This window comes from Besnoitia besnoiti, chromosome X (genome assembly GCF_002563875.1).
Source record: "Besnoitia besnoiti strain Bb-Ger1 chromosome X, whole genome shotgun sequence".
In the NCBI taxonomy this organism is placed as follows: domain Eukaryota; phylum Apicomplexa; class Conoidasida; order Eucoccidiorida; family Sarcocystidae; genus Besnoitia; species Besnoitia besnoiti.
This window is the reverse complement of record NC_042365.1, coordinates 533313-558176: the sequence shown is the minus strand read 5'-3', so window position 1 is coordinate 558176 and position 24864 is coordinate 533313. Positions and strand designations below refer to the sequence as shown.

The following is a 24864-nucleotide window of genomic DNA, read 5'->3' as shown; positions in this document are numbered from 1 at the left end:
CTCGTGACTCGACGGCCTCGCGTGCGCAGGAGTCCAACCCGCTGCACGTCTGCGCGAAAAGCTTCAAATTACCGATTGTGTCCAACAGGATCGACACATGAAAAAAAGGACGGCGAAGGAAAGTCGGGAACCGGGCCGTCGGCACAGAGCATGACCATAAAAAGTCTTTAAACACGCGCGTTGACAAACATCAGACACAAAGTGCGGGCCCAAACCGAGTTGTTTCGAGACGTGCGGAGTATTAGGGTTGACGTGCTCTGTATCCTCAACCCTAATACTGGGGCGACGCAGCACCCTCCGGGGCAGCCTCTAGACTGTCCGCAGAGGCGACTCCTGCTGAGTGGAGCTTTAAATGACACAGAGCCACAACAGGTTCGAATACGCATACACATACGCGTATGTACACGTAGAGGTCTACCTCAGATATGCACGTGCGCCGCCACATGCAGGCGCAAAGGTGCGCAGGCGGCTCAATTACCCGTCTCGATAAAAACAGTTGCACATGCGCGCGAAAAGTCCGTGCGCCATCCACGTTCTCAACGCAAGCGGCGCAGACCGCCACACAGACGCCGCGAACAGCCTAACGCACACATGTGGCAGACAGACAACATATTCACATATATATGCATATGTGCGTGCATAGGCACGACTCTAGGCGTATACAGAGCACGCACACGCATATATATATGTATATGTATGTGAATGTCTAGGCGCCAGCATTTGCGGTCTCTGGTGTGTTTATCCGTTGAAGAGTTTGAACGGGTGTGACTTTTTTCCTGCTTTTGGCCGCCGAAGGCCGCGGAAGACGTCGTCGTCGCTGGCGGCTTTCGGCTCCTCGGCCCCGGTTTCCTCCTCGCGCCGCTCCGCGAGGTCCGCGCGTCGGTCGGCGGCGCCCGCGTGGTGCGGCTCTGCGGCGTGCGGCGACGTCTCCCGCGACCTGGCGTGCGCGAAGACGGTGCGGGGCTGCGACACGCCGCTGAGGGCAGGCGCGCGCCTCCTTCCCATGCGTGTGAGGATGTTTCCAAGGCGCACCGTGGAGGCCGAGACAGAGGCATCGCTCGCGTAGGCTGTCGCCCCCGGGCTCTCCCCGCTTCCGCAGGGCTCCTCGCCCGCGCCGACCGCCTTCCCCTGGCGGCGGCCGTCCTCCCCCTGCCCACGCCCGCCGCGCGGCTGCTCACAGCGGAAGAAATCCTTGCCGCGCGCGCCGTCGGAGACGGCCGCGGACGAAGGTCTCCGCTCGCGCGAAGCGGAGGAGACCTCACCCGCGCGGATCTCGTCGCCCGCCGCCACGCGCTGCAGCCGCGCCGCCGACGGCGCCACCGACGGCGACACCACAGTCGGTTCTTCAGGCACCGGGGGATGCATGCGGTCGTCGTCGAGACTCTCTTGCGCCTCTCTGCGCCCGCTGGCGTCTGCAGAGAGGGGCGACTGAGGCGCGGGAGACGAGGGAGCCGATGAGAGCGGCTTCGCGGCGTGTTCGCGCTTCTCTGAGAGCACCTCGGCGGTCGTGGGCTCGTCTGGCTCCGCAGCCTCTCCTCCGCCTTTCCGCTGGGCAGGGCTGCCCTCCCTGCCGCTGAGCGCCTCCGCGTCTGTTGCCCGCGTGAGCTTCGCCGACTCAGGCGCCTTGCCGACTGCGGCCCTGTCCGCGGGCCCTGCGCGCCGCGCGTCGTCGGGAGCCGCTGCAGCGTGCAGCGCATGGGTGTTTCTCTGTGAGTCTGCCTTGTCGCCTTCGCCTGAGTCGCGCAGCAAAGAGGACGTGGGCGAGAGGCACGAGCTCTCGCCGCTCGCGCTCTCTTGTCCCGCGGGGTGGTCAGTGCTCGTCGACGCCGAGTCCCGCTCGCTCTTCTTCTCGCGCTCGCCGCACTCGGCGTCGTCTTCCGCCTCGGAGTGCGACAGAAACGCCTCGGAGTGCCCTCCGCCGTCGTCCTCCACGAGGATCTGCTGCACGGGGCACGTGAGGCGCGTGGGTCGCGCGCCGTTCTCGCGGGCCTGGGGATCGTCGTCGAGGTCCTCTCGCCAGCCTCCGCGCGGGCGCGCGCGGCGGGGGTCGTCCCAGGAGCCCTCGGTGCCCAAGACGTCCTCAGGGTCTTCTTCCCTCCAGAGGTCTTCGCAGCTCGGCTCGCAGCTGGCGGGGTGCGGAGGCAGCGGCGCCAGCGAGCTCTCGAGCAGCCGCAGCCAGAGCCGCGCCTCGCCGCCCGCCCAGGCCTCCTCCGCCTCCTGCGCGTCCTCCGCGCTCTTCTCCCTGCTCAGTGAGTGGAGGCCGAGGAGGTCTTCGTCAGAAATCGAGAACTCCGAGCGCCTGCTCCTCACCGACGGAAACTTGTGAGCGGCCGCGGTCGCCGCCGTCGCTGCGAACGGGGGGGGGCCGTCGCGGGGGAGGTCGCGTCCCCCGCTCTCGCCGCGGCTCGTCGGGAGGGACTCCTTGCTCAGGTGAAGCGCGGCTAGCGACGCGGTGGAGGACAGCGACGCTGGCACCAAGACTTGCTGCTGCACGAGGTTGAGCAAGTTCCCCGGGGCTCGGTCGAACAGCGAGGAGGAAAGCAGCGCGCGAAAGAGGCGGTACAGCGCGAGCTTCTCGCGCACCAGTGCGCCAAGAATCGAGAAGGACGAGAGGAAGGACAGCACCGCAGTGGTCGCGGACGAAAAGCAGGGCGACAGGCAAAACGACAGACGCGGACGCGCCGCCGCCGCTGCCCCGTGGCTCGAGGCGGTGCCCAGCGTCAGCAGCAGCGTCTGAGAAGGAAAGGTACACGTGTAGACGGCCGACCTGAGTCTCCTGCTTCGCGCCTCTTCGGCAGCTCGCGTGCGCGCCGAGCGCGTGGCGCGCTGCGGAACTGGCGTCAGAGACTGCTGGCCGTTCACCGACGTGATGGAGACGATACACGGCTCCAGGTTCGCGCGATCCAGCGGCGGCGTCCTCCTCCGCGTCTTCTCCAGTCTCTCCTCGTCTGAGTCGAGAAGTGACGACGAAAACGTCGAAAAGCGAACGAAGCCGCCGCCCTCTTCCGCGGAACTCGCGAGCCCGCCGCCGCCGGCCCCTCCCGCCCGCGCGTCCCTCTCGCCGCCGTCTCCGGGCGGTCGCGCGGCGGCGCCGACACGGTCGCGGTCGCGGCGCTCCCGGCGCGCGCCCGGCGTCACAGGCACGAAGTTCGGCTCGCTCAGCAGCGTCAGCTGAACGCTGGGGAACTTGAGGCGGCAGAGGACGTATACGAGCGGAAGCGACGCGGCGACCTGCGTCCAGTCGCGCATGACGCCCTCCTGCTCGCGCCGCCTGAGAAGCCCCGCAGGGGCCCGCGACCGCGCGCCGCCTGCCGGCCCGCCCCTCTGCGCGGCCTCCTCCCACAACTGTCCCTCCGGCGCGAGCGGCAGAGACGCGACCGCCGCCTCCACGCCGTCGCTCGCCGGCGCCGCGCCCAGCGAGGCGACCGACGACGTGGAAGACAGAGACAGCGAGGAGGGCAAGCCCGCCACGGAAGAGGAGGACGGCGGCGGGAAGCTCGTGACCGCCGCGCGCCGCGCCTCCAGCAGCGCCGGAGACGACGCCGAGGGCTGCAGGGAAGCAGAGTGCCGCGACGACCGCGGCGAGACGTCGGGTGTGGCTCGATCGAACTCCGAGGCGAACGAATCGGCGAGGGAGGGGTCCGCCCGCCCCGACGAAAGTACAGCAGACACCTCGGGAGAAATCGGCGTGAAAAACCACGGCGAAGGCGACGGCGCCGCCGCGGCTGTCGCGAGAGACGAAGGCCCTTGTACGCAGGCGACGATGCGCTCTGAAGAGAAGACAACGCGCGGCACGAGCGGAAAACTGAGTCTCCAGCTCGTAGGAAAACACGACGAAAGGAATGAAAGCGGGAAACCCGAAACGCAACCCCGAGAAAAGGAAGACAATAGCTCTCCAGCCCACGGACAGGAGCATACAAAAGAAAGAAAAAGCAGAAATGCAGAAAATCCGGAACAAGCGGGACGGCAGCAGTCCGCCGTGAGAAAAAGGGAGGGAGAGGCAAGTCAAACATACAGAAGGGCCAACATCAAAGAGACTTGCGGGATGCCTTTCTTGGAAAACAGACGAAATGTGAGCAAGGATGACTCGTGTACCAGTGTCCATCGCGCTGTAGTAATCACACGCCTCAAAGCAGGCACCGGAAGAAAGGAGGACAAAGGCTTGAAAAACGATCCCTAGGACGTACCGACGAGAAAATGAAGATCGATGGCGTTCGCCTTCCCCGCGGCGGGCCCGGTCTGAGTCATCTTCGCATCGTCTCCGCCCTTCGCCTGGCGTGAGACTCGCGTCACCTCTCGATTGAAGGCGCGGTACTGCGACAGCAAGGTTGTGTAGAACTCGAGCTTGTCCGCGCTGGAAAAACCAGAAACCACGAGACTGCAACACGTTTCTGAATCCCAATGGAAGACCAAAAACAGGAAGGCTCCCCTCGACCCGCGTTCGATTTCAAAAAAGGCAGTTCCCTGCCCGCTCTCTCTCACACATACACGCCTGCGCCTACGCGCAGCGGTGCACAAGTCCCGGCGGAGACGAGCGCCAGCCTCTTCGCCCCCAAGCCTCAGCTACTTATGTTGTATTCTATGTGTGTGGGCTGTTGGGAGTCTTCCGTCTTGCTCGTCTGCTTGCATCCGTCACCCTGGCTGTGTCTGCATGGCGTGGTGCCCTCTCGCCGCTTTTTCGCTGAGCTCTCTTGTCTCGACTTGCCTCTGGATGCTGCGCTGTCGCACGCCTAGCTCCCGATTGCATCCAAGGGCGGTGTAGAGAAAGACTGTCCACAGTCGCCAGACGTCCTCGTAGAGGAACTGCAGCTGCTGCGTGCTGCCGGCGACTTGGATAGTCTGCCCCTGGAGCGCGCAGTGAAGAAAGAGAGGCACGCCGAGCCGAAACTGCGTCTGCAGCAGCGGGATGGTCACGAGCTTCAAATTCACCCAGATCCACCTCCGCGAAACCCGCTGCTCCACGCGCTGCGTCGCCGCCACGCTCCGCTGGAAGGCCCGCTTCAGCGCCGACCGCGCCGCGCTCCCAAACGCCACCGCGGACGGCTGGCTGGCGCCGAGGGCCTCGCTGTCCGACCCGAGCGGCGAGGAGGCGAGGAGGTGCGCGCGGCGCGTCCGCGGGTCCTCGCGCCCCGCGGCCCCCCCCTCCTGGACTGCGGGAAGAAAGAGCCGATCCAGAGGGTCGCTCTTGTCTCCTGCCGCGCCGCCCCCGGCGCCGAAAGGCGTCCCCGGAACGAGCAGCGACGCGGGCGACGGCGGCGAGGAGGGCGGCGAGGAGGGCGCCGCGGGCTTCGAGCGGCGCGTGCCCGACGGGGACAGCGAAGACGTGCGCCTCGCGCCCGCAGCCGCCCCCTCGGCGGCCTGCGCGCCGTCTGCGAAAGCCACGCGCACCAGCAAATGCGTCAGGCGCTCGCGCAGCTGCCCGACGCTCACCACGACCGCCCTCTGCCTCCCCCGGCCCCCGCCCGCGTCGCCCCGCTCGCCTCCGCCGCCGCCTCCGGCTGCGGCGAGCAGCCCCGAGGGCGAGGCCGCGGCGGCGGCAGTGGTGCTTGGCGCGCGCGTGCCGCGGGCGTGCAGCACGTCGCAGCGGCGCATGCAGCACGCGAGCGAGAGTTCCTCGAAGGTCTGCAGTCGCAGCGCGGCGTCGACGCCCTCGATCTGAATCCACTGGACGCAGCGGCTGCGCTCCTGCTCGAGTCGGCTCTGCAGCAGCGCGAGCCGCGACGCCGACGCCGCTCCCCCGCCCAGGGGAACCCGCGGGGCAATCCGAATCGACAGCCGGCGCACCAGGAAGCCTAGGAGGACATTCCGCAGAAGCGCCGGCACCCGAAATGGCCTGCCGTCCAGCACGTACTGCAGAAAGGCGGGCACTGGAGGAACCGCGCGCGCCGGCGCCGCCTGCCCCTGAGTCGCAAGAAGAAGAACACGCCACAGGCAAGCGAAGGCGTCCAGCGGAAGCAGAGGCAAGCGCACGCAGAGTCTGGCGAAATCAGACGAATGTGAGAAAAAACACTATGCTGCGAGGCATCGAGCGAGAGAGCTTCGAGAGACTCTACCGGGTGCGCGCGTTCCCCTCGCGCTGCTTAACCCTTCAGCGGCGCCAGACACGTAGTTGCGAGCTGCAAAGATGCTTGCGGGTCTTGTCATTGTTTAAATAGAAAAGAATTCGATATTAACTCGTCTCCAAAGACTTATGATAGAATGGTCGTTGAATCGAAATATTTAGTGCATTCATGGTTTAATGTCTTCTCACTTCTTCAGTCATGGGCCTCTCGGGCGCGCGCCGCTCTGCGCGTTTCACCGGCACGCGGCTGCTTTCGGCGAGTGAGAGAACGACGTCCTGCTGCTGGTCCGCGAGCTGCTGCAGCTGCACCACGTTAACCTGAAGAGAACAGAAAAGAACGAAATTACGCGTTTCCGTCGGGACCCCGCGTGGCGCCCCAGCCCGTGAAGGCAAGACGCAGCACACGATGGCGCAGCGATCGAGACAAAAAAGAAGGAAAAAAAGAGCTAAACCCTAAACGCCATCCTCTTCGCCCCACTCACCGGCAAGTTAGGCCCTAAAAGACAACTCCCTGCGAAGAGACTTGAATTCTGGCGCAAGCACGAAAACAGCTCCAAACCCTAAACCCTAACTCTTGCTCACCAGAACGCATTCTGTGAGGGGGAAAACCGTCGTGTAGTTGCGATAGAACTCCGCCCAGCAGAGCATCCGCTCCCGCGACCGGCGCCAGGAGGCGCTCGTCTGCAGCTCCTGAACGACTTCCTTGTAGTCCTCCGCTGAGAAACAAAAAGGACACGTGCACGGCGGAGCTAGAACGCAGAGACGCTGCGAAGTCAAGACGTGTGAATATGTCAGCGTGAAGCGGCGCCTCACCAATGAGCCGTGCGCGACGCTTTGAAACCGGCACCCGAGTCGCACAGCTAAACCTTTCACGCGTCCATGCAAAAATCGTGCGTTGTTTTGGCATCAAGAAGCTACCTGCTTGGGATCGCTTCAGGAGGTACTCCTGGTCGCGTTCGGCTTCGTCCTGCTCGACTTTGCGCAGCTCTCGAAGTTTGGCGACAGCTTCGCGAGCGACGCGCACGAAGGACGAGGAGGTCTCGAAGTAGTACAACACGGCCTCGCGCTGGGGCTGCAGGTACTGCTGCAGCTTGTCCTGCAGGCGCTGCACAGACTTGGACTGCTCCTTCTCCTGCAGCTGCGCCTGCGCGAGATCCTGAAAAAGTGCCACAACACACCCCAGGCAGACCGCCGCGAATGAGAGGGGAACCGCGAGACGCAGGCCCTAAAGAAAACGGCGGCACAGACGTCCACGCAGCGACACACTTTTCAGACGCTCTCTTGCGTCGCTTCGCACCCTCGCGGGCGGTGGCGCTGGCCGGACCCCCCCCCCCGTACCCGGTCGTCGTGGACAGCGCCCGCCGCCGGCAAGCGCGACGCGAAGAGAAGTCGCTGCCGCGTGCGGAAGAGGAGCTGGCGCTCTTGTTCGAGCTGCGCGAGAAGCAGGCGGACGTCTTTTTGTTCGTCCTTCAGCGCAGAGGTCTTCTGGCGCTGCTTCAGCAGCGCCTTCTCCGCCGCGGCGAGCTCCGCCGCGGCGAGCATGTACCACTGCGCGACGGCCCAGTAGGGCCGTCGCGAGATCACGTTGACGATGAAGGCGGCGTCGGAGTCTTCTTCCTCATCGTCTTCGTAAAACTGCGAGGTGTATAGCGCGCGAGTGCACGCCTGCGATGCTTTTGAGGCCTCGCAGGCGTGCCCCCGCGGCGCCCCGCGGTCGTCCCCTCGCGGGCCAGTTGGCCCCGCCGGTGCGAAGCCGGGGTCTCGCGCGGAGACAGCCGCGGTGTGCTCGCGCCGCCGCTCCTCCTGGCGCCTCAGCTGCGCCTGTCGCTCAGCCCAGAAATGCGAAAAGAAATCCAACAAATTCGCGTCCGCTGTTGTGTACGGTAGTCCCGATGACGAGGACGCAGGCAAGGATAACGCGGAGACAAAGGAGCCCAGGAATGGGCACGAAAGCGAAAGCGGCGACGTGGAGGGCGGCGACGTGAGCGCGAACGGGAGCGCGGACGGCGAGTCCGGTGAGGAGGGCTCAGGGGCAGAAGGAGACGACGCGCCACAGGAAGCCGCGGGCGACGCGGACATGAGAGGCCCTGCCAACAAACGCTGCAGGCGCTGCTCCAGCATGTAGCGCTTCGCGATGCGAATGTACCTGAGGAACCCGAGAGAGCAGAAGGAAATCGAACGAGATGAGAGATGAGAGACATGAAGACGCCGTACCAGTTCATACAGCCTTCCTGCGCGTCCAGCGAGACACGCGGGTGTCGCTGCTACGGCTGCGTTGCCTCCTCTCATATCGTTAGAGGGCCCCGCCGAAGGTCGGGATGAACGCAGCAGTCCCCGTCGCCCGCGACCTATCCGCTGACAAAGAGAGCGTCTAGAGGCACACGTTTTTCATTTTCGGAAAAAAACACATTACGCATCTGCACGTGCGTCGATCGAGGAGACCAGGATGTCTCCGCGTCGGCCTCTCGTTTTTGCGTACCTCTTCATGTGGGCAACGCGTTCTTGCATTTGTCCCCAGAAGTTGCTGCGGCTTTCGGCGTCGTCCTGCGCGCTCAAGATACGGCGCATCGGTCTCTGTTGTCGCAACAGGCGGACGTACTGGAGCGCGTAAGACCACCACTGCTTAGTAGTGCCTTCGCCTCTGTCTCTCGCGCAGAAGGGGCGAGCGAGCTCTTGATCGATCCCGTTGCCGCGCCGCCACTGTCTACCGCGGGCACAGCGCGGGCGCATGTTGGGACGGTACACGCGGAGGGCGCGCAGGCGCTTGTGGTGCCGCAGGCGCTCGAGGAAGACCGCGAAGCCCATTGCCATGCCGTCGTCAACCTCAATCTCCACGCCGCCCTCCTCGATCTTGCCCAAAAACTTGAGCATAAAGTGCGACGCACCCACCGCTGCGCCCCCGCCGGCCCCCCCGGGTGACGCCGTCCCCGACGCCGAACCCCCCGCGGCCCCCGACCCCGCCGGCACCGCCGAGGAGCCCAACGCGACCGCAGGCGCCCCGACCCCCCGGAGCCCCTTGTCGGAGACGCCGGACCCGCCCGCACCGCCACTCACGACCGCAGACTCGCCGCGAGCACCTACAGAGGCGCCCGGCGCGGCCGCCGCAGAGTTATGGAGCCCGAGCTGCGCCTGGAGGTTGACAGGTCGAAGGAACCAGCGCCGGAAGAAGACGACGTCGTCCGCTGACGCACCAGCCTCGCCCTGCCTGCCCTCCCCCGTGAACGAGGACGGCGTGGGGACGCCGCCGCGCCGCGCCGCCGCCACCGGGCGTGCGGGGGTCGGAGAGATTGTGGGATGTGAGGGCGCCGCTTGCTTGAGGCCGCCTCCCGAGAGGCGCGACGACGCGGAGAGCGAGGACGACAGCACTTCGGCGAGCTCGAGTGGCGAGCGAACCAGAGTTGAACTCGAAGACGCAGAAGACAGAGATCCAGAGGACGACGCCGTCGTCGTCGAGGGAGACGACGTCCCCGGGCTCCGCGATGAAGTCCGGCTACTCGCAGTCCCCGCCGCGGCCGCGGTCGCAGCGGCCGTGGCGCATGCGTCCTCCCAGTAGATGCCGAAGCCTGAAAAAAGCGCAGAAAAAGAAACTCCCCGTCTACAGCAAGGAACACACCAAGCGTAGCCTCGCAGAAACGAAGGCAACAGAATGAAGCAGCCAACCTCCCCAAGTGAAGGACTGCGCGCCGGCGCGCAGTCCTTCGCTGAAGAGCTGAGCGCTTCCGAGCGAGGAGTCGTTTCTGTCGCAGACCGCGACGCCTGTATGGAACGTTGGCAACGGGGGCGATGCAGCGGATCGAGGCATCCGACTACGGGCAGGGAGAGGTAGAGAGAGAAAACTAAAGGAAGCAGGTTAAAGACGTAAATCGACACGAAGGGACACGCACGGATACGTCTCAGCGCCGCACAGATAAGGCTGCATGCGCAGCTCGTCCTCTCCTTTTTTACCTTCGAGAGATATGCCGTAGGTCAGGTCTCGGGTCCCAGGGGACTGAAATCCAATTGCGCCGCCCGCCGCCGAAGACGGCGGATGCGTCCCCCCGGTCGCAGGCGAGGCACCGGCGCTCCCGTCTCCTCGCTCTCCATCTCGCGACTGAAGGAACACGTTGGAGGCGACGTCGCTGGCGGCCTGCAGATGGAAAAAAACTCCGGGCCCCACAGCACCGTTGAGATGCCAAACTAGAAAGCGACAGACTACCAAACCAGGAAAATCGCCACAACCCTAGACCTAGCTGTTCACTCTTCTCGTGGATGCATGTTTGGTCTCTGTCTCGTCTCTATCCAGGAAAGTTGACCGCCGCCGGTTCCCTGTAGCGGCTTCTGATTTTTCCTCTCGCCCGTTCTCAGTCCCTCTCTATTTTTGTCTTTCTCCCTCGCTCTTTTCTCTTTATCTCTCTCTGTCTGCATCTTCCGCCTTCTCAATGTGTCCTGTCTCCTCTTTTCCTCTTCTTCCTCTTTTTCCTCCTTTATTCCTGCCCCACCTTGCTGCTGCGCCGTACCGATCCGTCTTGCGGCTTTCCGTGGTTGTCGTCTTCGGCCTGGGGCCAGGAGAAGTCCCAGGAACCGTGTTGCGGCTGGAGGAGGAGGCGGGCGACTTTGAGGCCGCACCTGACGGGGTGCGAGAGGATCCCGCGGCCGTCGTCGTAGTGAATGTGGATGTCGTCGATGCGGATTTTCACGTTGGGCATGTACCGCAGGAGCCACTGGAGAAGCGGCTGGCGCTCTTCCTCCTGCTGCGCGATCTTCTGTTGGTAGAGCTGCAGCTTCTTGTACTCCACACTGTGCCGCTCAATCGCGGCCTTCAGCGCCTGCTCCGTCGCAGTCCCCGGCGCGCGCTCACTCAGCTGCAGCGCGAACTGCTGAATGAGCCGCTGAAGCCGCTCAAGGTACTTCTTCACGCCCTCCTGGAAGAGCTGGTTGGTGCACACGCGGATGTGCGCCCGAATCTTCTCAACCTGGCTGTCAAAGATCTCCTTCGAGACCCCGCCCCCCGGCGCCGCACCCTCCAACGCCTCCCCCCCCGCGGCTGCCGCCCCCCCGAAGCCCCGCGCACTCAGCGGCGACGCCTGCCGGCTGAGACTCGGCGCCGACGCGGCGGCCGCGGCAGAAGGCGGCGCCGCTGCGCCGGGATGCCCCGTCGCCAGACTCGAGAGAGTGGGGCGGAGTAGCACATGGAAGCCGGTCAGGATTACGTGAAGCTGGGCGTGCGCGAGATAAAGGTTGATTTCGACCTTCGCGATCGAGCCGGCGGCCAGGCGCAGCGGGATGTGGTGCAGCGCCAAATCTGAGTTAATCTGAGCCAAATTCAGCGTCACATGCTGCAGACAGAGGTGATCCATCAGCCCCCCCACGGCCGCGCTGTCAAAGTCCGCGTTGATATACTTGAGGAAGCGCGTCCCGAGTTGCCGCAGCAGCACCTGAACCAGCGACTTGTTCAGAGACTGGAAGAAAAACCCCGCCACCGACGCCATCTTGATACCGGAGACAGAAAGCAAGACGGGAAAACGGCGAAAAACCAGACCCCGAGCGATAGGGCGACTGCTGGGGAGGAAGGCGAAGCGGAAAAGAAAAAAAAAAGGAACCGGCGGGTCCTGAGGCAAGAAGGGGTGACAGGGAGGCGAGCCGAAAGCGAGGACTTGCACCCGAGTGCGTCGAAACGAGGCGAAAGGAAGAAAGGTAAGGCTGAAGAGAACTGGGCCTGAGGAAGAGAGTGCGGAAGCGAGAGAGGCGTTGGCTCGCCTTCGAAGATGGAGGACCAGAAACTACGCAGAGGGGGCTTGCATGCAAAGAGAAATCGGCATGCCGCACATCCTGGACGAAGAAAACGGGGAGTCAAGGTTCTCAGGACGAAGAGCTGAGCCGGAAGGTTCTCTCCGCGCACGCCACGGAAAGCACGAATCAGTTCACTGAGGAGACTGAGGCCGCCCCGCCGTCGCGCGACGCGACGGCGGAAGAAATGAGAATCTCAAGGTGTCGGTGAAGAAGGCAATCTCAAAGAAGAGTGGAGGCCTGCCAACGAGAGCGCCCCATCTTGGTGTGGAAGCGCTTCGGCCTCGTTCCTTCTTCGTGGCGGTTCACCATCACTGCCGCGCAAGGTCTGACGCGATCCATCGTAACTCGGTTTTTTCCGGAAGAGATCGCCGCCACCCTCGCCTCCTCGCGTTACGCTACGCCCTGATAGGAACTCTTGCTTCTGCAGACGGCCCAGAGCGAAGATAAGGAAAGTGCGAAATGGGAAGTTCCACTAAAACCCCGTACAACCCTCGGAGTCCATACGCGGCACATATCCAGAGGGGGGGGGGGGGGGGCGACGCAGGACGCGCATCCGCTATTCAAGATTAACCGCGCTAGCGATGAATGTCATTTTTCCGACGACCCCCGAGAGCAGAGCAGAAGGAACAGAGGAGCGAAGAGCGGACAAGAAGAGACTTAATGTCCGGAAGAAGGAACGTCTGTGCAGAGGCGGCGAATCTTCCGAATCATCGGAGGGGCAATGCAGTACGTGCCCAATTCGCGGTACGTAGAAAAGTAAAGAAGCGAGTAGAAGAAGTAGCGGAACACAAACTGGGATGGTTTTTAGACAAGAAGAGGGACGGGACGAAAGCGAAATCAGACGGACAAGGGGCGCTTGTCAAGCCCAGCGCATGGTAGGCTCCCGTTGCAGTGTGTGAAAAGTCGAGTCACGCTTGATGGGGACACTTCCTTTCTCACGGCGGAAGGGCGAGTCGGTGTTTGCCGAAAGCGCGCAATGGTCGATCGTTTCAGTTTTTCTTTCTTGTGGTCCTTCTTCGCTACCGGATTCGAAGAAAATAGAGACATTTGCAGAGCGCAGAGAGGGATTTCGCGTGCCCTCCTCGTACGCTGTGCATCTAAGGGAAGACGGCCAGCCATACCCAAGAGGTGTACATACACCCCGGCGCAACGCTGCCCTTCCGCTTTTGCTTCCCATGATCGGTTGGAAAATTCCGCTTTTCCTGGAGTGCCCTACGTCAAGAAGCGCAGAATGCACTCACTATTCGGGGAAGGTGTGTTTGTCCCCTAAGCAGACAACATGTGCACAACAGAGAGCCGCGGAGAAGCACAGACAGGCGTCTGTGGCAGATTCTCCTGGGAGAATAGCCGTGCGTTCCGTGGTTGCCACCTGTGGCAGCCGTCCTTTTAAGTGTCTAAAAGAGTCGTGGAGAACACTTTGACAACCACAATAGTATTTTGAAGCGGTACGAAGGCAGTTGACGAGTGGCTGTGTAGGCACAGGGACGCTCGCGCGACATCGTGTGTAACTGCTGCGTGGAAGCTACTAGAAAGAAAGTGGGTAGAGCTGTATACAGAGGATTCCTTACATTCCCCTTAGATGAGGGCAAGGGCCTAACGGCATGAAATGTGTCTAGATGCGACGCTGAAGAGAGACCTCGAAACTGAAGTTTTCGTGCTCCCACAGCACGACGGAAGCATGCGAGCTACACTTTGCCGCCTTCTCAAACACTAAGACATGTCGCTGTGATGTCTTTACGTTCATTACAAGCTGTCTGAATAAACCTGTGCACGCCGTGACCGTCCTGCTGGGCGGGTTCACTCATTTCTTTGAGATGGCCGCCCAATGACGTGAATTGCAGTCATGCGTTCCGCGTCAGAGAGTGGTATCCACGCCTCTGCCGCGCTCTCTGAACTTCTTCCGAGAGTCCTTCCTCTGTTCACGTCGCAGCGCGTCTCCCTGGTTGTCCCCTTCTTCGCGTTGAGACGTATACTGGCCTCGGGTCACAGATCTCTCTTGCATGTGTGCCATTCTCCCCCTCGCCCTTCCTCATCTGGACACAGCGAGGAGTGAGAGCGCGATACACAGGTGGGCTTCGCACACTAGGCGGCGTGGCGAGTGAGTTGAAGCTACCTCGTCCGTGTGTCTGCCTAGGAGTATTCTGATTTTTGGGGCTCTGAGTCCCGCTGGCTTTTCTTCGCTCCGCTGCCTCGTGCATCCCCTTCTCTGTGGTTTTCTCGCTGTTCGATGCACTGAACTCTGACACATGAGCTTGCCGGAAAAAGCGTTCAGTTCAACTCGCCAAAGAAAACCAAAAACGCGAGGCACACACGTAAAACGGCCTCACTCGCCCATCACCCACGCGAAAGAGAAAAACATTCCCCAGGAAGGCTACCCTCGAAAAAAGTGAACTAAGAAAACCCTACAGATAAATATATGTATCCGCATGTGGAACGGCATGTGCGAGTCCTCCGTCGCCCAGCCCTGGGCCACTGCTGGCTTTCCAGGCGAGCGCGGAGCCCCTCTCGCGACCTAGATACAAATATAAATATAAATATATATATTCAAATATAGGTATATCTGTGTTTTTCATATATGTAATTTCTTCTATCTCTCATAGCTCTGCGGATCGGAAGTACAATCACAAGACCATTCGCTCTTGCATGTACCCCCGTTCCGGCCTGGAAATTGACGTGTACGCAGGCGTACTCAATGCCTGTTCGCGAGTCGTCGGGCACCAGAAGAATGTGCCACCCTCGGCAGGAAGAGCGAGCGCGCAACGCCCACAAAGACTTGCATCGCCACGTGATTTTCCCTCCTGTTTGCCCTAAGGTCGCCTAATACGTGCCCGCTTTTTCCTCTAGCTGGTCAGGCGTCTTTCCGGAAAAACTTCGCGTGGAGCGGCTAGAGACCCCGAGCGCCTGTGCGCCGCCCGAGGCGCGCGTGCAAGGTGGCGGGTTCGCATCAAGTCGCTGCGCGTTTCGTGCTGTGTATAATTTATTTCAAAAACTCTTTTCATCGGATGATACTCACAAGGTTTTCCGCGCCCTGCGAACGGGGCAGCCCCAGACAGAGGAAGCTCGACTCGGCTTCATCTTCCTTCGTCGCTCGAGGCTGAAAACCGCAGACTCTCCCTAGCTGCCCACTTTTCTACACATGCGGCACGGACAGGATGAACTGCGTGCTTCTCCTTTGCTCTCTGCACCAACGACACACCCTCGCCTTTACCTTCCTTGACGAGTCCTAAGCGTGCAGAAGAGGCTCTCCGGCGTCGTATGCGTGACTCTCACCGCAAACGACGCAAGGCCTTCTACGCGCCCCTTCGGCCCCATAATTCTTCTCGCGTCCGCCCGGAAATAGACCCGAAAGCCGCGCGTCTCCCCGCTCTTCTCAGACTTCGAGAAGGCGAAGCGGAGACAAAATCAAAGCCTCTACTGGCGCTCTCGTCGGGCACAGCCCTCGCAGGACCTGCTTGGGTAAAATCGAATCGCCCGCCTCTCCAGAACCCGCTTGTCGGACTCTGCGAGGCCTAGATCTTCCTCCACGACAAGCGGATGCAACCTCGACTCGTCTCTGTCTCCTCGCGCCTACCGCTCGCGCCTCGCCCGCAATACGCGGAACTGGCCTCTACGCGACGCACTAACCTCCGGCACACGCCCCGCACACGCAAGCGCGTCTTGCCCACACGAAAGCCGCTGCCTCCGCGCAGATGCAAGTCGATCCGCGCAGCCGCTGGAAGGCACTCGGGGCCTCGCAGCCCCCGTCATGCGCGTGGAAGCAACTGCGCGCAGAAAAGGACCTGCCTGCCACAGACCTGGAGCGCGTGTCTCCAGCGCAGCTCGCGCCCTCGCCTCTGTGCGCGCCTAGGTCCAAATCAGACCCTCCGTCTCGTCGTTGGGGCAGACTCCGGAGGCCTGCGCCCGGCGCTTCGCCATCTCCAGCTCGTATAGCGGCGAGAGCTCGCGCAGGCGATGAACTTGCGCGACCAGCCGCTCCACGCACTGCCTGACGTCTTCCTCGCGCGTGAACCGGCCTGCGGACAGCACACGCGCGCGCGTCTCCCTGAAGCCGGCGACGCATATCTGCAAGCGAGGCGACGCGCGACACGCTCCGCGATTCCACGCGCGCAGCGGAGAGAGACGCCGCGTCGGCAGACCAGCGTCACCCTCGCCTCTCAGGCGCAGTGGAAAAGAGAGTCAGCCGCGCGACACGCGGCTCGCAGGCCAGAAGGAGACAGAGGAGAGAGAAAGAGCGACATGGCGACCGGGAAGGCAGTTAGCGTCTAAAGTGTGTAACCGATTGTCTCAACTTAGATGCACAGATCGACGGAATGAATTCCCAGCCAGAGAGGTACCTAACCCGTCGGAAATCGTAGCACCAGTAGGAAAAGAAATCATAGGAGTCATGTGCGCTCACCGATTCCGAAGCGAAGCGACGTGTGCGCGACTTCCTCGCCGACGCCCAGGGCGCGGAGGACGTAGGACGGCTCCAGCGACGCGCTGGTGCAGGCACTTCCTGCGAAACAAGGAACAAAAACGAAGAGAAATGAAGGCCACAGCGCACGAAAACGACTCCCAGACAGCGACTGCTGGAACCCGACGACGCGTGCACACAATGCGCACGAACACGAGAGCGAGAAAACCGCGCGCCTGGGACGCGCATCTCTCCCATTCCAAAATCCAATTCACTAGTCCTCGCCACCCTGAAAGCGACCCAAAAAAGCTCTTTCTTCGCGTTTTCCATCGCGCACAGGACTTTTCACGCGTTCGCAGTGTATACGGGGCGTTGAAGACCCAAGGAGCATAGCTAGACAATCGATGAGTGTGAATACTGGATGTCACCATGACTGTAGTTCCGGTGCCTACACAAAAGACGTAGTGTCCTCTGACCACGGGTGACTCGCGGCCGCAAGTCTGGGCAAATACCTCTATCCTATGCGCGAGCGACCACAGAGGTCTAAAGCAATACATCGATTTTTGCGCGTATATGATTGCATGCATTACTACCCAGGCACGTAGATTCAGAGAGAATCCATGTATCCGTAAATTCGTCCCCACGGGCGAAGGCAAGGTCTCTGGCTCCTGCTGTCGCTTTGTCCTCCTCTCCCCTGAAGATCACGGACGCAAAGGTTTTTGCCGGCGGGCTCTGAATCTAAATTCATCTTGTAACTTCGGTCAGCGCGAATTCGAAAACCCGGATGCTGTGTCTCTTTTGTTGGTTTACCTGAGGATATCGCGACGTCGCGGATGCTCATGAGGACGGACTCGCCCTCGACGAAGGTAAAAGAGATGTTCAGGTTGCCTGGATACCGGCTCGTCAGGCTGCCATTCACTTCGATGTCCGGAACCTGTTCCCGCACCGACTGCACAGAAAGCAAAACAAGAGAAATTCACGGAAATGTCATTTTCGATTTGACGTGTGCAAATCTGGAGGGCGGTCGTCCCTACAGAGACGCCCTCTGTGAAAATGTGCATAGCGCAGCACAGCGAACGTGCTGCGAGCACAAATTCATCCATATATGTAGACACACGTACACACACATATATGGAAATATACATAGAGACAGACAGATATATAGACATATCTAGACATGTGCACTACGATATTCATATTGGCATCTCTCTCTGCAGCAAGAATGCGGCTACAGGGAAGCCGCCGCGAGACCATGGAGTCACACAGACAGGAAAATACAGAGGAGAGAGGAAGAACGATGTACGTCAGAGTCAGAACCTTTTCGTCGCAGCCTCGCGCCGGTGAATGCAACAAGACACACCATAAGGCAAGAAGCGCGTCGTGGGGTGCAGTTCAGAGCACAGGAGAGAAGGCGGCAGAAAGGGCGACCTACGTCGAGAAGAAGTTGAGCAAGGCGCGTCACGTGGCGTCGATCGTTCTCCATTTCGCTGAGCGCCAACTCGCACGCCGCCCCCAGGCCTACGCAGAGAGGCGTCGCCAGCGTTCCTGAGAAAGAAGGTAGACGGCGCAGTGTGCCTCACGCTCCACGAAAAGCCCGACGTCTCGGCACGACAGCGATCCATACGTGTATTCACATGCAAACATATATGAATGTACTGGTATTGCGTAGGAAGCTTCCGAGAGGAAACGGGAGGAGGCGATGAGCGGGCGTGAGTCTGCAGAAAGCGAGCCGCATGCATGGCATGGACTTCCACTTCTACCTGAAGCAAAAGAAACTTGGGAGCAGCAGTGTCATTCCACTGAAAAGTGCGCCGAGAGGGCGAGTGGGAGTCTCGCGCACAGCCGCGATGACAGACGAGGCGATACTTTGGCAGAAGCGGAAGAGAGACGGAGGCAGGCATTTCCGCATCGCGGGGCCGGAAGCGTTCGCCCGCGCCCTCGACGTCATCGTCTCTTACCGCTTCTGAGTCCTCTCTCTTGACCGCCACCATCGATAATCGGCTGCAGGCGCACGCGGGGCTTCTTCGCGCGGACGAAGAGAGCGCCGATGCCTTTCGGGCCGTATATTTTGTGCCCTGACAGCGAGAGGAGATCGACGCCCATCTTGTCGACGTCGATCGGAATCTTCCCCGCGCCTTGTGCAGCATCTGAGCGCGAAAACGCACCGAACGTGCGACTTCAATGTCACAGTAATCGGGTGTGCTTGAAAGCTGGAAGACGCAATCGTTAAGAACCGCCAGAGAGTCCCGAACCCTGCTAAACCTCGCAGTCCATGCAATCATGCATGCAAGCTTGCATGCATGCGGCAGGCGTGATGGCGCCCAACTCTTGGACCCTGGACCCTCGGTGTCTCCGCGCAGCGCCTCTTCTCGCTGGCCGTTTGCAACCGCGTGGCGCCTACCAGTGTGGAAGAGGACGTCGTGTTTTTTGCAGATTTCTCCTATTTTTTCTAGGTCCTGGACGACGCCGATTTCGTTGTTGACAAACATGACGGAGACGAGCAGGGTCTCGGGTCGAATGGCCCCCTCTAGTTCATCCAAGTCCACTAGGCCGTCGAGTTTCACAGGCAAGACGGTGAGGTCGCAGCCGGCCGCGCCGCCGGTCTCCTTGTGCTGCAGCTGCAGCATGCGGCAGCACTGAAGCGCGCACTTGTGCTCAAGCTGCGTAGTGATGATGTGGTTTCGAACCCGCGGCTGGACACCCGCCTCGCTCTTCCGGAACGCAATTGGGTGCGCGCGGCAGTAGTAGTGAACCGCGCCCTTCAGCGCCAAGTTGTTGCTCTCCGTCGCCCCCGAAGTGAAAATAATCTCTCGCGAACGCGACGCATCCAGCCCCAGCAACTGCGCAACTTGCGACCTGAGAAAACGAGCCCGCGAGTGCACGCCAGCGCACACAAGAAATGAAAAAGAGTCAAGACAATCCTCTCCGACACGACGAAGCGCGTACGCACTTAGTGCGGACCTCCGCGCGAAGGACTGCAGCCGGACGGCGCCCAGCTGCGCGCCCAGAGCGCCGGAAGGCAGAACCGCTGCGGAATCGAATCCTCGACAAGTGTCATGTTCGTTCAACCGGATTCAGCGCACATGTTGGCGCGTGGAGCCCGCCGCGAAGTGCAGACCTTTGAGTTTCGATGTTGGTGCTCGGAGCTCCATCCTATATATCTGGGCTATCACCTTTACTGAGCGTATGTGAATATCCACTTTGTAAATCAGCTGTTGCGGCGTAGACCTCTTCCGTTTTGAGGCGCTCGGAAGTCGCCCTGGGAGGCATGAGAGTGCGGACGAGCCGGCGAGCCCGCCGACGCACCAATCGCCCGAAAGGCATTGTCTATCGGACGGGCATGCAGGAGAGTTTGCTTACCTCGCGCGTTCTACGGCTTCGGCGGCTTCCCAGCCCATGGAGTGAGAGCTCGAGTGCGGATTTCCGAACTTGTCGTAAACGAACGGAAGCATCGCATCTGTGACGCGCGGGTCCTGCACAGTTGTCGCCTGGTTGTCAAGGTACACCGGACGGCCCCCGACTTCTTTTTCTCCTTGGCGAAGCGCGTCCTCCGCCGCGTCGCCCTCCTCCAGACTTCGCCACGTCGCTGCCTCCGCCGCGCGCGACGAGAAGCGCGCGACAGAAAACGCCACGCCGCCCGCTGGGCGGGCCTCCAGCGCTGCAGCCTGTGCCCGCCCCGAATACGAGGCGCCTGCGAACGGCGCGGGAAAGGCGGAGGACGCGGAGGCGGAAGACACACGAGACGCATCCGCGCCGCTGCTGCGGAAGACGGACGAAGGCCGGGGGGGGGCAGAGAAGGCGCTTGCGAGGCCCGCGAGGAGAAGCGCGCAGGCGCCGAGCTCGCGGGAGAAGTCGACGCCGCGGACGGAATAGCGAAAAGGCTTTCAGAAAGAGCTAGGCGGCGCCTCGCAGAGGAGGGCACGCGGGCGAGTCTGGAGATGACTTTCATCCTGCGCGAAGGACGGCACCGAGGGGGCGGGGGAAGAGGGGGGAGATGCGCAGGGGAGGACGGCTGCGCGGGGGCACGGGGACTACTGAAGGGAAAAAGACTGCAAACAAGTCGTAAGAAACCAGCTCGTGCGCGGTGGAGGCGAAAGCCACGTCGCCTTCTGCAGAGTGCAGCTCTCCCGCGAGCAGCAGTTAGGACAAAACATGCAGAAAACGCGGGAACGCACGACGAAGCTGCGCGGATTCCGCGACAGAAATCCGAGAGAGAGCTCGATCGAGTGCGCAAAGCCAAGCAGCGTTTCCCGAAGAAGCGCGACAGAGAATGAAACAAGCGTGACTGAAAACGACGCAAGTGGACAAAAGGGACGACTTTCGCCGCATTTACGGCAAAGAGACGAGACAAGCATGAATGCTCAGGCGCGTGGCGGCGTCGCGCCCTCGGTGCACACGAGCACCTCTGCGGTCGCACATGCCCAGCAGGTCACGCGACTTTTCCGGTTTTCGGCAAACGGAGTCCAAGGGAACGAGCCGGCAACGAGGAAAGACGCGAAAAAGGCAAGCACGCGGACTCCTGTGCAGAGGAGAGCGGAGAAAAACGGAGAAAGCCAACAAACCGCGAGTCAGTGCGGTCCTGTTGAATTTGTCAACGAAGACCAAGAAAGAGAACAAAGCGTGTCAGTTAGCTCCATGAGTTGAGATTCGCAAAATAACGCAACAGACGTGCAACGGCAAATGCTGGCTGGTAGGCATTTGCAGAAAATCATCTTCCTTCTACAAAAAGGAAACCCATTGACGTTCGCGCAGGTGTGCGTCTGGGTGTAAAGCTCCGCGCGCGGATGCATACAAAGTCTGCAGCTGGACAAGTCTGTGTAGAATGTGGATCTACATTTCCAGGGAGAATCTTGCACGAAGACTCGACTATCAAAGAAGGATCCAGCTAAAAGCGTGAACTTGGGAACACCGTGGGTGCCGCGAAAGGCGGGCCGTAGAGTCGCGAGAGCTTCCCGGGGCCCTTTGAGAGGGAAGTCGCACGAATGTGCAGAGAGATAACAGACGAAAAGGGCGCGAAGGACTCCAGGAAATTGGAATGTTGACGAAGGCGCTGTCGAGGCAGCTAGAGAGAGACAGCTGAAGGGCGAAGTTTCGCGCAGCTTCTTTGCGCGTGCCGAAGAGTTTCGCGCAGAGAAAAAGCGGAGGCAGCGCCCTCGCCCTCCTCGGCACGCATGCACACGCCCCGGAGAGCCTTTGTTGCGCCTTCATCGACTGCTTGGTCGCGTATGCGAGAACCGCTCGGATTCCTTCATAAATTTGGAGTGTTTTTAACAACTGGAGTGTTTCGGTTTCGTCCCACGGTGTTGCATCTCTCCTCGCGGGGCACGCGCGGGCTTCCATCTCCACGCTCCTATCTCTCGACATCGGCGCAGGGACTAGACTTTTCGGGCGTCTCGCGCCGGTGTCTCTGCCACACTTTCCTCCGTTTCCCTGCGCTGGTGTTCAAATTTTCTTCGCCTGCACATTGCACGGTCCCAACTGCGGGAACTGTTGTTTCAGCCTTGCGACCGAGGAATCGTCTCTGAGCGTGTCCCTTCGCGCACCGTCTTCGCCGCTTTTGCAGCTTGTCCCTCTCTCTCTCTGCCGGCCATCTCCTTTGCTCCCCTTCTCCAGCGCCTCCTGCGTTTCCTTTTCCATCCGAAACCGGGTGCCGAGTGTGCCGTGCATCCGCTCTCGGGTCGCTCCTCGTCGTTGTCCTGCGCCGTCTATCCGCCTCTTTGCGCGCTTCACTCGCAGCCGCAGTCGTGCTCTCTGGAGCTCCTCTTTGTTCGCAAGGTCTCCCCCCGCCCTCGCTTTATCCCTTTTGATGCCAAGATGCCGTTCATGTGGCGCCAGCGGGCCTACTGTGCCCCAGTCCCCTCGGCGTTTGGCGCTCAGCAGCCGGCCGGCTCGGGCTCCTGCGGCGCCGCAGGTGTCCGCGGGCCGTTGCTCCGCTCCAACAGCGAGTGTCTCTCTGTCTTTTCGGAGATCCCTGACGGGCTGCTGGGCCACACCACCAGCGTCACGATGGGGAATTCGGACATTTTCTTTATGCCGAAGCCGTCGAACTTGCTGAAAATTGCGCTACCCGTCCTGGTCTTCATGCCCAACCTGACGATCTTCACCCGCGCGTGGCCGTTCTTCGCGCACACCAGCGCCTGAGCACCGACGCGAGGCACTCTGAAGGAAGGCAGGGAATCGCCTCTGCGTGCCGCTCACGGGTCACACGGAGAAGCGTGCACACGCACTCCCTCTGCGCCGGCCGGTGTAGTGCGTTTCCACGCGCCTCCGCCGCATGTGCAGTTGCAGACGCGCCGGCGAAGGAGACACGCGGGTCCGCGCGTTCGCGCGTGCGCTCGCGGGGGTGCTGCGTGGCTTTCCCAGGCGGAGCGACGGTCTTTCTATTTTGTAGGAGGGGAGGAGAGCGCTGCACGAGAGCGAAACAGAGACTTGTGCTATGTGTCGTGTACATACACCGCTCCTACGAGTGTTCGTCTAGGGGTGGGATGCCTTGTGCTCCATCCCGTCGCGAAGGCTGGCTTCAGGATTCCTCGAACGGATATGAGGAGATGTGGTGTGCTATCGTCTCATGTCTGGAGTGCAACGACCTGGACGCACGCGCGGAACGCTGACGGACTCAATTCAGAAAACCAAACCTCCCTTTCGCAGCTGCGAGCTCTTGTTGCGTGCTACCCTACATTCCGCCTGCTTCAAAGAGCAAGGTGCTACCTGGGAGAACCTTTGTTTAGGTCTTTTCATGAAAGCAGCGGATGGCTTGTGCAAATATGCGTAACGAAGCAGAGAAAGCGATGTGAAGAACGGAAACATACACGCAGAAACACACAGTCGAGGAAGTGCGCCCGTGACGCACCGCAGCGCGTAAGGTCGACCTACGGTACAGGAGGTGTATCCCCCAGTTTCACATTTCTGAAAAGAAGGAAGAGTCTGGCGCAGCTGCGGTCTAGTGAGCTCACAGTGACTGACGTTGTCGCTCACTCTGCGCTGTAAGGTGGGACGCGCCACGAAAATCCCGATTTTTATGCACAGTCGGGGACGTGACTATGCACACAGTTGTGTATCAAATGGATAAAATTCCCTTCCTCACACGTAAAGCCAGGCAACCGAAAGCTACAGAGGGCCGCGCAATTGCTTCCCGGGAATCCCGTGTTTTGTGTCTTCTGCCCAAACCGCAATGAACTGTGACGCGTTGGCACGTCATTAATTTGCCGTCGGTAGACGCTCTCGCCGCAGCAGCAGGCTTGTGTCACTAGGAGGGGCTCTCCTTCCTATTGGGAGGAAAGAGCCATGTTCGAGTGTGGCAGAGATATATGGCGGAACAGGTAGTTGTGGATTCGGCCTACAGTACGCAAATGCGCGTAGATGAATGTAGACAGTCAGGCTTGGTGCGATTGCTGTCCGCCAGTTCACACGTCTAGAGTAGTGTGTGCAGGTGTTGGAAGGGAAGGGGTGGAATCCTAAAATACCGCAGGCAAGGATCATACATCTGGAGGAACCCCACGGACTGTGCAGGAGGCTGGACAGTGAAACACGCATTATGACGCTTGCACAGGGGCAGCGAGGGCAGGCATTTACTCCCCCTTGCGTCGCGACCTGTGGATCTCGGCGAGAGTCTGATTTGCGAGCAAACCTGCTCAGCTCAAAAAGGGTAGCACACAAGAGAGGGAAGCAGGGATCTAGCGAGCAGACGGCATTTCCTCTTTAATCGTGCGTACTGATTTCACAGATTTTGCTCCTGTCTCTCTGGAAACAGGGCGTCCCGTGCAAGCCCTCGTAGCGGCAAAGCACTTTGCATGCATAAGCGGTCTCAAAAGCATTCTTCCCACACAACCCAGACGGTTGGGGGGCCGTCTCGTCAGAGTGTTGCCGGGCCTCATGGCTTTCCAAGTTCTACTACGCGCCAATCACCGCTGCCGCTGTTGCCGATGTGCTGCTACTGGATCAGACTGAGGCGATGTACATGCGCCTCCTCCTGCCCAGCAGAAGTCTGACACATCTCTTTGGCTCTGTTCCAAGAGAAAGTCAGGAGTCCACCAGCGAGGAAAGAAGAGTTCCCCTGTCAACAACAGTCATGTCAAAGAGTCCTAGTTTTTTCCAGCGACCCAGCTCACTTTTGCCTTCACTGCCGCTGCAGCCAACGTCTCTGGGGGTCTGCGAATTTGCGTGCGCATGCCCCGCCGCATCTCGCACATCGTGTGTGGCGGAAAATCGACCGCTGCCCAGCACTGTTTTGGCGCGAGCACGGGCATGCATTGACGGTCGAAGAGATCGCCTCATCCTCTTTGAGTAGGGTGCTCGAGAAGGAGAAAGCTTTTCTTCATCGCGCGCGCCGAACTCTATAAACCAGCGTCGCAGAGAGCCGCAGTCGCTAGACGCCCCACGCGACTTGGGACTGGCTTCGAACAGCCATGTAAGCATTGGCAACGAGAAGTTCGCTTGAGCAAACAAGCCACGGGATGGATAGTGGCGGAATTCGCCGTCGCCGGAGGCTGCTGGTGTCGCTTGTCTGCGTTCTGAGCAGGCTTCAATCGCCGTACATGTAGTACTTCACCTGCAGGCACCGCGCTGTTGTCGCCTCCCTTGCAACGTATTTCCTGTCTCTCTAGCAACTGTTTCTAGTTGGTAACTCCTTTGGGGTCGCACT

At 60.8% G+C, this 24864-nt stretch overlaps 3 protein-coding genes across 3 annotated transcripts; 1 reads left to right on the top strand and 2 right to left on the bottom strand.

Annotated features, from left to right (window-relative positions):
• Positions 1–738: 738 nt before the first annotated feature.
• Positions 739–11529, bottom strand: BESB_016350 (uncharacterized protein; the record flags this gene model as incomplete). Its single annotated transcript, XM_029360350.1, has 10 exons — positions 739–3770; positions 4188–4354; positions 4637–5901; positions 6251–6379; positions 6644–6777; positions 6980–7217; positions 7400–8207; positions 8541–9624; positions 10007–10187; positions 10540–11529. 10 exons carry the CDS (start codon positions 11527–11529, stop codon positions 739–741), a joined length of 8028 nt encoding a protein of 2675 aa, XP_029216326.1.
• A 4144-nt stretch (positions 11530–15673) lies between these two features.
• On the bottom strand, positions 15674–20172 carry BESB_016340 (aminotransferase, class V superfamily protein; the record flags this gene model as incomplete). The annotated part of the gene is made up of 8 exons (XM_029360349.1): positions 15674–15843; positions 16227–16325; positions 17034–17172; positions 17656–17768; positions 18182–18370; positions 18625–19079; positions 19584–19914; positions 19998–20172. The coding sequence occupies 8 exons, from the start codon at positions 20170–20172 to the stop codon at positions 15674–15676; spliced, it is 1671 nt and encodes a 556-aa protein (XP_029216325.1).
• Positions 20173–22037: 1865 nt separating this feature from the next.
• BESB_016330 (uncharacterized protein) lies at positions 22038–22364 on the top strand (the record flags this gene model as incomplete). The annotated part of the gene is made up of 1 exon (XM_029360348.1): positions 22038–22364. The coding sequence occupies one exon, from the start codon at positions 22038–22040 to the stop codon at positions 22362–22364; it is 327 nt and encodes a 108-aa protein (XP_029216324.1).
• Between the last annotated feature and the right edge of the window lie 2500 nt (positions 22365–24864).